General features: G+C 49.9%; 3 protein-coding genes and 1 non-coding gene across 4 annotated transcripts; 1 reads left to right on the top strand and 3 right to left on the bottom strand.

Annotated features, from left to right (window-relative positions):
• Window positions 1-349: 349 nt before the first annotated feature.
• ALT_7644 (MIF domain protein) lies at window positions 350-1530 on the bottom strand (the record flags this gene model as incomplete). Its single annotated transcript, XM_033557429.2, has 3 exons — window positions 350-949; window positions 1002-1419; window positions 1475-1530. 3 exons carry the CDS (start codon window positions 1528-1530, stop codon window positions 350-352), a joined length of 1074 nt encoding a protein of 357 aa, XP_033413320.2.
• A 334-nt stretch (window positions 1531-1864) lies between these two features.
• On the bottom strand, window positions 1865-2379 carry ALT_7643 (DUF504 domain-containing protein; the record flags this gene model as incomplete). The annotated part of the gene is made up of 2 exons (XM_033557430.2): window positions 1865-2130; window positions 2184-2379. 2 exons carry the CDS (start codon window positions 2377-2379, stop codon window positions 1865-1867), a joined length of 462 nt encoding a protein of 153 aa, XP_033413321.2.
• A 552-nt stretch (window positions 2380-2931) lies between these two features.
• On the bottom strand, window positions 2932-3003 carry ALT_t153. Its single transcript has one exon. It is a non-coding gene; the product is annotated as a tRNA-Glu (tRNA).
• Window positions 3004-8864: 5861 nt separating this feature from the next.
• On the top strand, window positions 8865-11842 carry ALT_7642 (SPT20 family protein; the record flags this gene model as incomplete). Its single annotated transcript, XM_033557433.2, has 3 exons — window positions 8865-9249; window positions 9322-9534; window positions 9600-11842. The coding sequence occupies 3 exons, from the start codon at window positions 8865-8867 to the stop codon at window positions 11840-11842; spliced, it is 2841 nt and encodes a 946-aa protein (XP_033413324.2).
• Window positions 11843-12963: the final 1121 nt, after the last annotated feature.

Below are 12963 nucleotides of genomic sequence, written 5' to 3'. Positions count from 1 at the left end.
GAGTATTCTTGCAACAATTAAATTCGCCCCATACTGCTTTGCTTAAAAAGAAGTCAGAGTAGCCAAGTGATGAGTCACTAATGAAAGGTGCTAGAATACGAGCCTAACTGTGCCATTACACGTCTAGCAAGGAACAGCCTACAACGCCTGAAGGATTGTAAGTAGAGCCCTAATGAACTAGCTACATGTGGCTTCCGACTTCCTCGTACCGCTTCACACTGCGTTCATTTAGCACCGCTAGGAATACCCAATTTCCCAAGAAAAGTAAACAATATAGCCATCACCATTACCGATCAAAGCCGCAGTAAAGAATGTACAGGTGGAATAGGCAGATTTTGATGAACATCGCCTACAGATCCGAGACTTGAACGGCTGGGCAAACGAAGTCTCGCATGCTCTTAGACTTTCTGACTGTGTTAGATTCCCCTTCACTGGAAACATTCCTTCTTCCGGCATCGTGCCACTCTCGCCGACGCGGATCGAATCCAGGAGTCCAAGAGGAAGTAGTTGCCGCAGACAAGGGTGCACTAGTGGTGCTGTTTGATTTCATCCTTCGCCTCATCGACCGTGAGATGCTTCTGAGTATCCCTGAATCCTGGTCTTCGGCGTGGCCTTCTAGCCGGGCAATTTCACCCATCATAGTCACTCCATTTGTTGCAAAGTTCTCTTCAGATATTGGGATGTACAAGACAACACCCCTGCTCGGCGCAACATGAAGCAGGTCCTGAAGTGCTGCTTGAATAAGTATCGTGTTTCGCAGGTTGGTAATTGGCGCGATGAGATATGGCAAGGCGAAGACTTTCATCAAATAGGCGGGAAGTGCGGAGTTGCCAAAATAGAGACATGCATCTTGCTGAATAGTGACCATCATGAAGGCATCGGGCTTCTGATAGATTTGAGCCATTCGGCTAGTCAGGTCAGAGGCAAGCTTGGAATCATCGTAACTGATCTAAAACAAGGGGCTTAGCGCAGATAACGACCGTGAACCTATGATTACACACCCTCGAGTTCGTCTTGATTTCGATCACAACGACGGAATCATTGCTGATGCGAGTTCTTGGGGAAATAAGCGGGCCACGAGTGGCGAACAGGTCTTCGAAGTAGCGACTTTTCGTCTGAGGTGACTGCTCGTCATCAGCGCTCCTATGCGCGACGTGGACTGATTGAGCATCCGGAGAAACGCCATGCTTCAAATCAGGGGCAACAGTGTCATCTTCCTCTTTATCCTCGAAGAACATGGACGGCTTGATTGCAGCTCTTTCCAATTTATTCTTTTGTTTCAAAGTCTCTTCCGGGACCGTTTTGCTCGTCAACGCTTGGAACATTGCGGGGGATTGGAGCACCGGTACAGTTGGAGAAAGACTAGTGGACGAAGTGGTCGAGTAGTTGTGACGCCTCCTCAGGAACGAGAGATCCATCCTGACACATAATCGTCAGATCCATTCTTAGAATACCTGTTCGACTTGAAACTGACCTCATTGAGTTCCTTGTACGGACTCTCCACCCGCCTGAGCTCGAACTCGAGTCCATGGCTGATGATCGCTGGTAAGCTGAGGAAGAGAGAGAAGCAAAGAAAGACTAAACCCCGGAACATCCCCTTCCTTCCAACATGGGGTCGTCTGGCTTGACTTGGAGCATGGCTTCTGCGCACCTTCCTGCAATTGAAAGCGGCATAAGGAAAGCTCATTTACACTCCCACACGGCAGGCAGCCAACATCCAAGGACGACAAATTAAGGGAAAGAATTAAAGACTAAAAGATCCACCAGATATAGTACAATTCATAAGATGGTAAGGTATCGCCATGCAGAGTATTGATACACTGGAAGAAACTGGAAATCATGCTTCCTTGGGCGTTTGCCAACCCTAAGCCAGAAACCCCAGAAAATCGAAAGCGGAATTTCCACTCAGGAAGATCTTGTCTGTCCTCCTTCTTTTGTCCCAGACAATTTCCCCGTCCGACTTGCGTTTAATATAGAGTATGCGATGCTGCGGAATGAACTCTTCGTCGGTCAGATCCTTCTTCCATGAGCTCAGGTTCGCCTCCAACCGTCCATTGAATCGGTCCTCGTATCCAATGGTGTAGTCGTTACTGTCAAATTTGGTGTCCCAAATGAGCCGATTAATGACGTCTACTCAGTCTAGTCAATCAAAGCTGGTGCAAAGTGGTTTGAAAGCACATTACCTGCCGCTGGCCGTAGTCTGTTCTCCGCCGAAGTTGAACTTTTTGACGCCAACGAGGCATATTCATGCGATTCACCAGGATCTGTGTGAGGTATTGTAATTGGCGAAGAGATTGAGATATCTTCACTCTGTGCACTGGTTGCCGAATTGTTGCCAGTCTTGTGTTCCTGAGAAACTGCGGATAGATCAGACGCCATGGTCAACAACGAATATATGTAAAAGATTCCAGTCCCGATGTGAATGTTATTGTATATTTTGACACGGTTCGAGTTCGAAGGGCATGCCCATCGTACTTATACCCTGAATAGGGTGTCATGTCTTTACATAAGATTCAGCTTGAGGCGTCGACTCCCAATCTACAGTTTGTGTAACCGTAAAAAAGAGGGACTTCGGTTACTTCAGCTGGTCTCCTAGTAATACTGCAATAGCCCATGATTCTAGCATGTCTCGTCGCCTGAGATGGGGCTAGCTGGTCTGGGGTGCAACTGACGCGAAGAGTGATAGATGCTTTCGACCAATCCCAGCTTGGTTACTGTTTGGATGAGTCAAAAGTGTGGCGCGGCATTCCTCAATCATGGGTGTGACTGCACAGTAAGGAGGTGACTCATTATGAGTGATACGCTAAGATCCTGCTGGCAATGACTAACTATCCCGAAGCTTTGATGGATTATCCCAGAGCAACGCCCCGGGTGACAGAACGTACAGAAATGACGAGGTTAGAGAGGGCAAAAAGCAAAAAGATAGCTGAGCTCCGATAGGGGGAATCGAACCCCCGGCTGCCGTGTGAGAGACGGCGATGTTAGCCACTACACCATATCGGACTTCATTGGTCGAAGTGAACTATTTTCGCCCTCAGGAGCCAATTTAGAAACTACAGACGATGAGGTCAACTACAGCGTCAACTACAGTCACCAACTGTTGTCTCTTGACGTAGCTCCCACGCTCCCCTGCAATCCCTATCGCAGACCCTGTCAAGCTTACGATGGCCCCTAGTATCGCAAATTGTCGAGCCCACTATCAACGCCCACCCGCTCCGCTCCAACTAAATGTCGTCTTCCCCTACCTGGTTCCGGAAAGGCATCGACCCTGGCACCATCATCACCCTTGATCAGCCCCTTCCTTCGCAATGGCAAATCATGAAGAAGCTGAATGAGTATAATTTTCAGCTTGACGACGCCGACCTTCGCCTTGGTCTCTGGCTGTCCCTCGCCTCCACCAAACTTCTGTGTTGCGATCCTATCGATAACACAAAGCAAGCCTTTATGCGTCTCTACCTTCAGGTCCCTTTTCGTGGTACTGAGATAGACGATGCCAATACGAGAGCTAGTCAAGCCATAACACTCATCCCCCAGGAGTTAATGGCCTATCAAGAACTTACTAAGAAAGAATCAAGCAATACTCCGAAGCTCTTAGGATACAAAATCTCCACCCAGGATAAGTCCGGGCCAGTCCCGGGTGGGTTCGCGGTCTGGGTAATGTGGGAGCTGGTGCCAGGGCTGCGTCTTGGCAGCAAGATTGGGCCTGATGCATTTTGGGCTCTTGATGGCCCTAAAAGAGAAGAAATCCGCTTGTCCTTCGTGAAGGCCTTAAAGTAAGTCGCTACGCTATCTCTACATTTCATAACTAACATCGACGCCAGGAAGCTGAAAGGAATGGGGTATCTCCCAGATACGTCGGCGCTCAGTAGCCTAGTCTGGCATCAGGAGTCAAGGACCCTGTATGTCTAAGCACACTCTCTTCACCCCAAACGCGCGAGCTAGAACTAACGATCTGAAGTTACTTCATCGGATTTCGTGATCGTAATATTGGCCAATTTGACAGCTTGGTTGTTGATGCTAAATGGGTAGCGCGTTACGGGCTCGCCAAACCAAACTCGGATGCATGGCGTAAGGAGGGATGGAATGAGGATACGTCGGGCTGGGAATGGTAGTTCGGGCAGATCTAAGAAAATGAATCGTCAGGAGAACTGTTTATTCTGACAACCGCCCTGGCCATTTCAGGATTAAGAGTCGGAGGAGGATCGGGGCAAAATTCACTTGAGTTAGGTGTAGTAGATTGCTCTGTTTTCACATTAAGTGTCGCTCTTCCCACCTTTTCAGAATGAACGGTACTAGGCGGAACCATCTCCACGCGAATCGAAGGTCTTGCTTGCCTTCCAAGTGCTGTTCCAAGTGTCTCTGGAATGGCAGATCTGCCAGGTGTTCCTACCATCTCGGCGAGAATGGGCATGGGATAGTTCCGCCGCAGGTTCTTCGTGAAGGCTCTCTAGTAAGCCGCTACGCTACCTCTATCTTTCATAACTAACACTGACGCTCTACTAAAATGAGAGATATTGGTATCTCCCCAATACGGACGCACTCAGTAGCCTAGGTTGGCATAAGGAGTCAAGAACCCTGTACAGACGTCTAAGCACTACGTCACTGTTGGGCCATTGTCGAGCAAAGAACTGGTCAACAGGGTCATTAAATATACATAGCAATCACGCGATATTGATGGCGAAGCAGCGTACGTCGGGAGTAAGCATGGAGTCCAGGGCCGGTTTCAAAAATCGTTGGACCAAGTACTTGGAAATGTCCTAGACAATGTGCCTCTGTAGAGTTGGCCATCTTGTTAAGATGGACAAAAACGGTTCCCGTGGACTCTCATCTCCTGGTTGACCCAATATCACAAATCATGCACAACGATAACCTTGATCAAGGCCTCATTGTTACTGAATTGGTTAGTATTCTTCTATCTCAGGTCTACGACGGAAAGCTAATATTAAGAGTTTAGCCAATATCTCCTCGCCCAGTTCCTCTGCCCACAAACAAATGAACGTATTAAGGTTACTAGGGACCAGCGCCGGCCATATATCAACCGGTCCGCCACGATAACCAGTTGCCGCGCCCATAGGTCTCCCAGTGTACCTGGAATAGCGCACCCGGATATTTCTTGGTGTATCACTGGGAGTATGTTTGAAACAAGCCAACGGCAAAGCATGCCTTTATGCGGATCTACCACCAAGTCAGAGTCAATCAAGAGCGAGCTCTGGGAGGGTTCGGATTACAGACACGGCAGCCTAGATCCACCAGACCAGACAGAATTCCTTGAACGGTTTAAGCACGGTATCCGTACGAACGAAACTGGGGCGAGACGCCTTTGGGACGCGGAACAGTAAAAATCCAAGTACAAACAGAGCTTCTCTTTTAAAGAGGACCGGATCGACCGACTGCTAACACCTACTGGCCTCTTGCTTTCACCCAACGGGGCGGCATCCAGCCCGGCCGAAAGCCAACAAAGCCCAATGGTCTTCATTCAATGAGGTTCAAAACACTACTTTTTAGTTTCGCAGAGTATTATATTTTGCGGGGACATCCCAAGCGCCGGCATCAAGGAATGGCTATGCGGCACATGGTCCAATGGCGAGTGGCGACACGCGAACATGGCCAGACTATCATATGGATTGTTGAGGTGCCATTGATAGCAAGATCAGAACCAGCTCTAAGCGTTGACTTGACTGAAATCCCTTCCGCGTCATCTAACATACAATACGACGAGAGCTCCTCGGTGATAATCCAGGTCTGGGGTGAAAGTGAAAGCGACTCAGAGAACGCCTGAAAGGTGACCTCGGTGCCTTCAGGGCCAGTTAAAGAACTCCAAATATCTGGAGATGGTCATGATGGTGAGCAGCAAAGGCTAAAGATGTCGGCTACATGAGAGAAATTCCCTATGTACTGAGGAAATAGAGGTCTAACATGCAAGAGAAGGCTGGTGCGTAGGTATAGAAAGAAAGTGATGAGTTGACAATAGGTGGGGAGTGGTTACCAAGGATAGCATCAATCTTACTACCACAAATTCTGGCGGTATAAAATCTAGTCAGTCAGATGATAGATTAGAATTGATGGTACTGCAACGTGCACGACAAAACTTGCTATTCCTTTATGGTATTCGATGATATTCGTTATGGTTGGTTGTTAGGTACAGATAGGAAGGGAAAACAAGGAGGAGAGTCATAAAGTAGAGCAGCTACGCTGAGTCAGCCCTGTTTGCATTGCTTGTCTCTCATTCCGTGACAGTACCTTCCAAACTTTATCATTGTTAGTAGGTAAATTACTAGTGATTCAGTAATCTAATATGGTTTCCGCGCTTTCCAACAGAACACCTCCCACTGTTGATAGTGTACTGTACTGTCATCCTGCTACGCCCTACTGATGCATTCCATAGGGTTAGAGTGTATGATTGTATCTATATAACCAGGCCTGTGTCTGCCCGCCTTCAAGAGGCAGCGATGCCGAGGTGGAAACAAAACACTACGGTTCCTTGAAGAAACACCAGGCACTATCGTGGTCCTTGCATCGTCACCGCGAGTTTGTACAATAACAGATTTCCTGTCGGAAGACGTCGCCCTATTTAAATCATAGCTCTGCAACACAGACCAGCAAACGTTGTGCCGTCCGTCTCCTCCGCATTCCCGCTTTTCGCGTCACTCGATCGGGTCCCCCGTCTCCCAGTACTGTCGAATGATTTCGCCTATGTCAGAATGAACGACGTGACAAACTCATTGCTCACAGAGCATTTCAGCTATACACCCTTGGTTCGTTTTCGTCCATCGAGTTCGTCTTGCGATTTGCAGTTGCGAACGCGGAATCTTGCCGTATCATGTGGCTAATTCCTCACAGTCTCTCATAGATGATATTATAAACTCAATCAACAATCTCATATACCAGGCCATCTCAAGCCTCGAGTCAGGCTTACTCGCCACTCCCCCCGAACGCTTGGGCTTTGCCCATGTGAATAATACCTCTACGATACCCGATACGGATGAAGATGGCAACGTTGTCTACCCGGAAGCTAAACTGGAACTCGAAAATGGACTACACCAGCTAGAAACGCTTCTCGAGGCGACCGTGGACAAGGCATTCGATAAATTCGAGATCTACGTGCTGCGCAACATCTTCACCGTGCCAGACGACTTGTTGAACTACATCAGACTGAGCCATCACGAGGTATGAAATCCGGTGTTCGCGACTGCGAGCCTTGGCCTCCACGGCGCCGCTTGAACATGTATTGACTTTAATTTATGCAGAACCTTGTCCTCGATCCTTCCCCGAATGCGCCTACTCCTGAAACGATCCATGCACTCCGCAAAAAGTTGAATGAGACCAAGAAATTGAACCGATCTTTAAAACGCGAGAGCGCGCAAAACGAGGCTGTAATCTCGCAGTTACGATCGATATTGTCGGCAGCACAAGCACCCGATGTCGCAAAAGACACAATTGGAGAGGGCAAGGCCGGAACACTTCTACCAAAACAAGATAAGGACCTTGACCTTTCATTCTTGACGTCCGGTCCGGCTGCGCAGCAACTACGCGTCGGTGTTGATACTGGCCTGAGTATCCAGTATACACCGCTCACAACGAATACGACTTTTATTCTGTCCCAACTTCCTGCACTACAAGCGATGCTGAAGCAGCTCCGGCCCAAACTTGTTTCTCTACCGAAGTCCAGCGATACCATGGAGAGCGACGCCAAGTTCGATGAAAGGAGGGAATACATCGAAAGTAGAATCAAGCTACATCTTGAGCGGACCGGACAGCTACCGGTTGGAGCCAACGGCAGCCCGCCGATTGTCGGACGGAAAATTGACATGGCAGAAGCACAAGCGCTCGAGTCTGTTACTGGTATGCTTACAAAAGATGAAAAGGAGGACTGATGAAGCTGTTGTGGAGGAGAGTCGATGGAGACATCAAATCAACCCTGTCTACCGGCATCTCCTCCATAGATATCGGCTCTACGCACTGCAATTCGTCAGCTCTACGCGAATTCTCCACGACAGGCATGTTCCTGTCCCCATCCACACAGTCTTGGTCATCCAGCAGAAGCGTTCTGCATCGCCGAAAGCGATGCTATAATCAAGTATCTCAGCAAAAGAGGCTGTCTTGACTTTCGATTGATGGCTGAAACCGAGGGTTCTCGGTTTAGAGCCTATGCTCCGCAGTGGATTAGCTTAAGGATGCGAACCTGACGCAAAGAGAACACCCAGAAACTGATGTGCACGAAGTTTGGGCTGTTTCCCTCGAAAGTTAGACGTGTCGCACCGGCTAACGGTTGCAACGAATAAAGCAAAAGCTTCTGGCGGAGAGCTTATTATGACAAAGCATTATCTGGATGTCGAACTTCGCTTACAGAAACTTGTAACAGGAATGTCGTTAATACTATTTCTGAGAGTCTAACAATATAGTATTGTAATGTTTATCTAGTCTGACCAAATAGTATCTTGATGCCTGGGTGCCTTGAGACCGGAGCAGACCGATATCCGCTAACCCAAAGCAGCGGTCATGTGAGCACAGGACGACTTCTCGTAGCCCGCGGCTTGGCATCATCAACTCCCTCTGCAGCCACCACCGCGTTGGCCGATTCTCGTCAGTCCTACTCCGCTTTGTCGCAAGGTGTTTATTCGATGGACGTCGGTATACTTGTGCTGTAGTGGCATAAGGCTCCGTGCAAGATCTTTGCATCGTCTCTCCCTTGCCCGTCGTTGTCCGGTGCCGCCCTCCGCTCCCCACATGTCTCGCGCATCGGCTATACCAACGTCTACTCTCGGAGCCCGGCTTCCTTCTGTCATCCTCGAATCGGTGTCCCGATAAGTCGCGTACACTCAACACTGACTGTACTCGCGTCGCGGGGTTTGATTGTCGACAACATGGCGACGGCAATTTCGAAACCTACCTCACATCCCCCCAAGATGAAGCGGCCGCCCCCGCCTTTCGTCCCAGGTGGTGTTAACGGGGTCAAGCCTCAGCAGTCATCCTCCTCTTCCTCCCCACCCTCCACATCGAAACGTCTGCCTGGTTCTAATCAGCCGACTTCCTCACCCGCCACTAATGGTCCGGTCACGAATGGCATCAATGGCTCGGCCAATTCGACTTCCACCTCGACCAATAATTCAAACAAGGGTCTCCTGAACCGGCTCAAGAAAGATGCGCAGAAGCCGGGGGATCAGGTGTTGCGAAGCCAGAAGCAACTGGGGAATATGCCGACAGCGGAAAGGGATTCCAGGATGGGGAAAATATGTCCTGAACCACATGGTGAGGCGCCATCAGCTCCTGCAGTGTTGGGGCTTATGGGTTGCTGTTTACTAACGATTGCGACGCCGACAGTTAAAACAACTTCCTACATCCTGAGAAAATACTCTAAATGCCCTCCTTCTCTGATCGTGCACCTTCACCCTACTCATTTCCGGTTTGAACAACAAGATGGCAGTTTTCCCTACAACTCCGAGATGAAGGTAGTCATCGAGCACATCCGTGCCGGTACTGTTCCCCATGACATGATGGAGGAGTTATTACGAGCCAACGTTCGATTCTACGAAGGTCAGGATTCACCCCTATTGCATCATTGCGCAATTGTGGCCGCTAACGGGGGTTCTCTCATGCAGGTTGTCTCATAGTTAAAGTGGTGGATCACAAGTCAGTGTCGGCCCAAGCCAGAAAGTCGACTGCGCCATCAACGAATGGGAACAACACCCCTTTCTCGATACACAACTACAATGAACACATCACTCCGTCGGCTTATGTGCCATATCCGAAGCAAAACCAGTTAACCTCCGAGGCCGCTGTCACGAAGGCAGATGCGGCTGCCGGCAGCCAGTCAGACGAGAAGGGCAAAGAGCAGCAAACAGGTGATTCGGACAGTTCTAACAAGGAGAATGAGTCGGATGCATTACAAAAGCAGACCCCGGCGAAACCACGCGTGTTCACGACCGTCCTTCACCCTACCCCTCGCTCGTTACAGGCGGAACTCACGTTGCTTGCTACCACGCCTGATCCACGTGCTGCGAAACAGCCCGCCACACTCTCGAGCACCCGCCCCCAGCCCTCATCTTCTACAGCCCCACAGTCTCCAGTGGTGGCTTCCAATCCACCGGACCGAGGCCATGTTGCAAAGCGACAGAAGATGCTAGTAGAACCGCAGGATCTATTGGAATGTGAATCTAAACTGACGCGAGCATTGGCACCGCCTCTTTTCTTGGATCCAGTGAACAGCCTGGAAGCAGCGCAAGATCTACTGAAATATTTGGAAAGTCCCCTTCATTGCGCTCCTCCGCCGTCTCCGAAGAGAAGAAAGCGTACTGTGGCAGAGCTCGCTGCCGACGAAGCCCTCGCGGCGGAGGAGGAGCGGTTTATGCTCATCATGGACGAAAGATTGGAGCCGGCCACGTCAGGAGCTGCTGGTGGACCCAAATCTGCTGTTGACGACACCGGTGGTGGTGCGCCATTCGAACCGCGCTTCTCAAGGTTCAAGACACTGGAGAATATCCGCATGCAGCATGAGGAGAAGGCCAAGCGGGAACACGAGATCAAAGTCAAGCAAGAAATGGCCAAGCGACAGCAACAGGAACAAGAAAGAGAGCGGCGTCGGCTGTTGGAGCAGCGTCAAGCAGAGGAGCATGCCAAGGAGGAAGCTCGAAGGCAACATCTGGCCGCGCAACAGGCCCAGGCACAGCTTGCTGCACAGCAGCAGAACCGACATGTCATGACACAGGCAAACGGGGTCAGCCAGGCTCCCCAATCGTCACCAGTGGTTCGCAATCAGACACCTCTAAACGCCTCGTCACCATTGGTCGGCAGTACGATGGTCACACAAGCCGGTGTTCCCATGAGCATGACATCTTCTGCGCAGGGCGCAGGAAGCCCACCACGACCCCCGTCGGCCTTACAACACGGTCATCCGAATATGATGAGCCATCCGATGGCGCCCTCGAGGAGCCAGCAGGGTCAGAGCCGGCACGGCACTCCTCAGATGACTCAGGGAACACCGGCCATGTCTCATGCAACTCCGATCATGCGCAACGTCACGCCTACTCAGCGCATGAGCCACGGCAGCCCAAGCCAGTCGACTATGGCTCCAACACCGGTAATGAGTCAAGCCATGATGAACACCCCACAGATGGGAGGTGGTATGGGTCTTACGCCTCAACAACAGCAAATGATACTGCAGAGGCAGCAGTTACTCGCGCAACACGGACAACTCGGACCCGCTCAGTTCACACCGCAGCAGCTTGCTCAATTGCAAGCGAACGCACATGCTCAGCAAAACATTCAGTCACATCAGCAGCAGATGATGCAAGCTCAGCAGCAGAATCATCAGGCGCAGCAACAGAAGATGGGGAATCAGCAAACGTATCAAGCTTCACTGCTGCGGAACCAGTGGACCCAGATGCAGATGGCTCAGCAGCAGCAGACGCAAGGCCAGCAGCCACAGGCTCAACAAGGCCAGGTCCATCAGGGCAGCCCGCAAATGACTCCTCAGCAGCAGCAGCAGATGATGATGGCGGCAGCTGCTCAGGCCAATGCTGGACACATGCCACAGAATTTCCAGGGCGTCAATATGGCACAGCGGTACAGCCAACTCTACCAACAACGCCTGCTACGTCTCCGGCAGGAGATGTCTACTCGTTTTATGGCTCAATACGGGCCCCCAACGCAGTATCCGCCCCATATTGCACAGCAGTATAGCATTGGACTCGAGCGGAGCGCCAAAGCCTGGGTGCAGGAGATTATACGGCGTGAACGTGAAGCGGCTCAGCAGCAACGTGCCTCGCAGGTGGCAGCTGTTCAGGCGCAGGTCATGCAGCAGCAACAACAGCAGAATATGATGCACAATGCCATGGGGAAGTAGTTTTGATTTTTTTTGTCTTTCACTCTTTCAGCGTTTCGGGATAGGCGATGGGCGATCTAATGAGATCTCTGGGTTTGTTTTCGCCATGCATTTGAATCTATTTTTGTGTGGTCGTCTATTGCCCCGAGATGGACCTTTCAGAGGGATATTCCTTTTATCTTCGTCAATTTGTTCTTATTTGCAGACTGTACAGGGACCGATGGAATATCGATACAAGAGCCTGGCGTTTGACTCGATACTGGTTTGTCATTTTGCGGGTTGTCCTTTCCATGCGCGCTTGGTGGTTGTATCATTTGGGAAAGGGCTTTGGGGAACTGAGAACAGACTTGATACCATTTGTACAGGATTTTCCATTTGCTTGCGGGTTGCTACCAGGAGGCGCATTTGATTGATATTTGATATGCTTGATAGTGAATATATCCAATGATTGGAGATATCATCTTGCCTCCCTTGTAGAACCTCTACCGAAGCTGGGCACAGAATGGTAGCTTTGCCTTTGAAGAGGTCTCGTCTGTCAGTAAATATATAATCAACTCAGTACCTGCGAGTATCGAGATGTCGTAGGAGAATAGCAGTGGACTACTATGATAGTTTTCGCTAAGCATCTGTTGATACACGATAGTAGGCTAAGATGTATTGAAGCCATATATCGCCCACAGCATCAGCAATATGTATTAGCTTCCTTATGTCTATGATGTGATATACTCCCTAAGAGAGTACAAATGCTAGATATGAAATTTCTTTCTCATATACCATAATACATATATAGCTCTCAGCTGATGGTTCCACTCCTAGTCATAATCCTTGAATGAAGCTATTGTATACCTCTAGGTCAGAGTATACAGCTTGGAGCTGCCGGCCTATTGTCTCCTTTTCGAGAGATATTACCATAAGATTTAATCTCCTGAGAGGTGAGCTGTTATAAACAATCCAAGTTCTAGTCTACAATGTGCCTGAGAACTCTGGGGATTCAACAGCACGGCTTCAGAGGCGATGATCCCTAGCTAGTGCACCAAGTGGCCTACAGCCTACTCGCTTGCCTCGAGAAGACAAACATATTTCTCGAAGAGCAGGACCAGGATCTGGACAGCGAGCCTGATCACCAAAACGACCCAGCATGA

Source organism: Aspergillus lentulus (assembly GCF_001445615.1).
Source record: "Aspergillus lentulus DNA, contig: Alt16, strain: IFM 54703, whole genome shotgun sequence".
In the NCBI taxonomy this organism is placed as follows: Eukaryota; Fungi; Ascomycota; class Eurotiomycetes; order Eurotiales; family Aspergillaceae; genus Aspergillus; species Aspergillus lentulus.
This window is presented reverse-complemented; position numbering and strand designations above follow the sequence as displayed.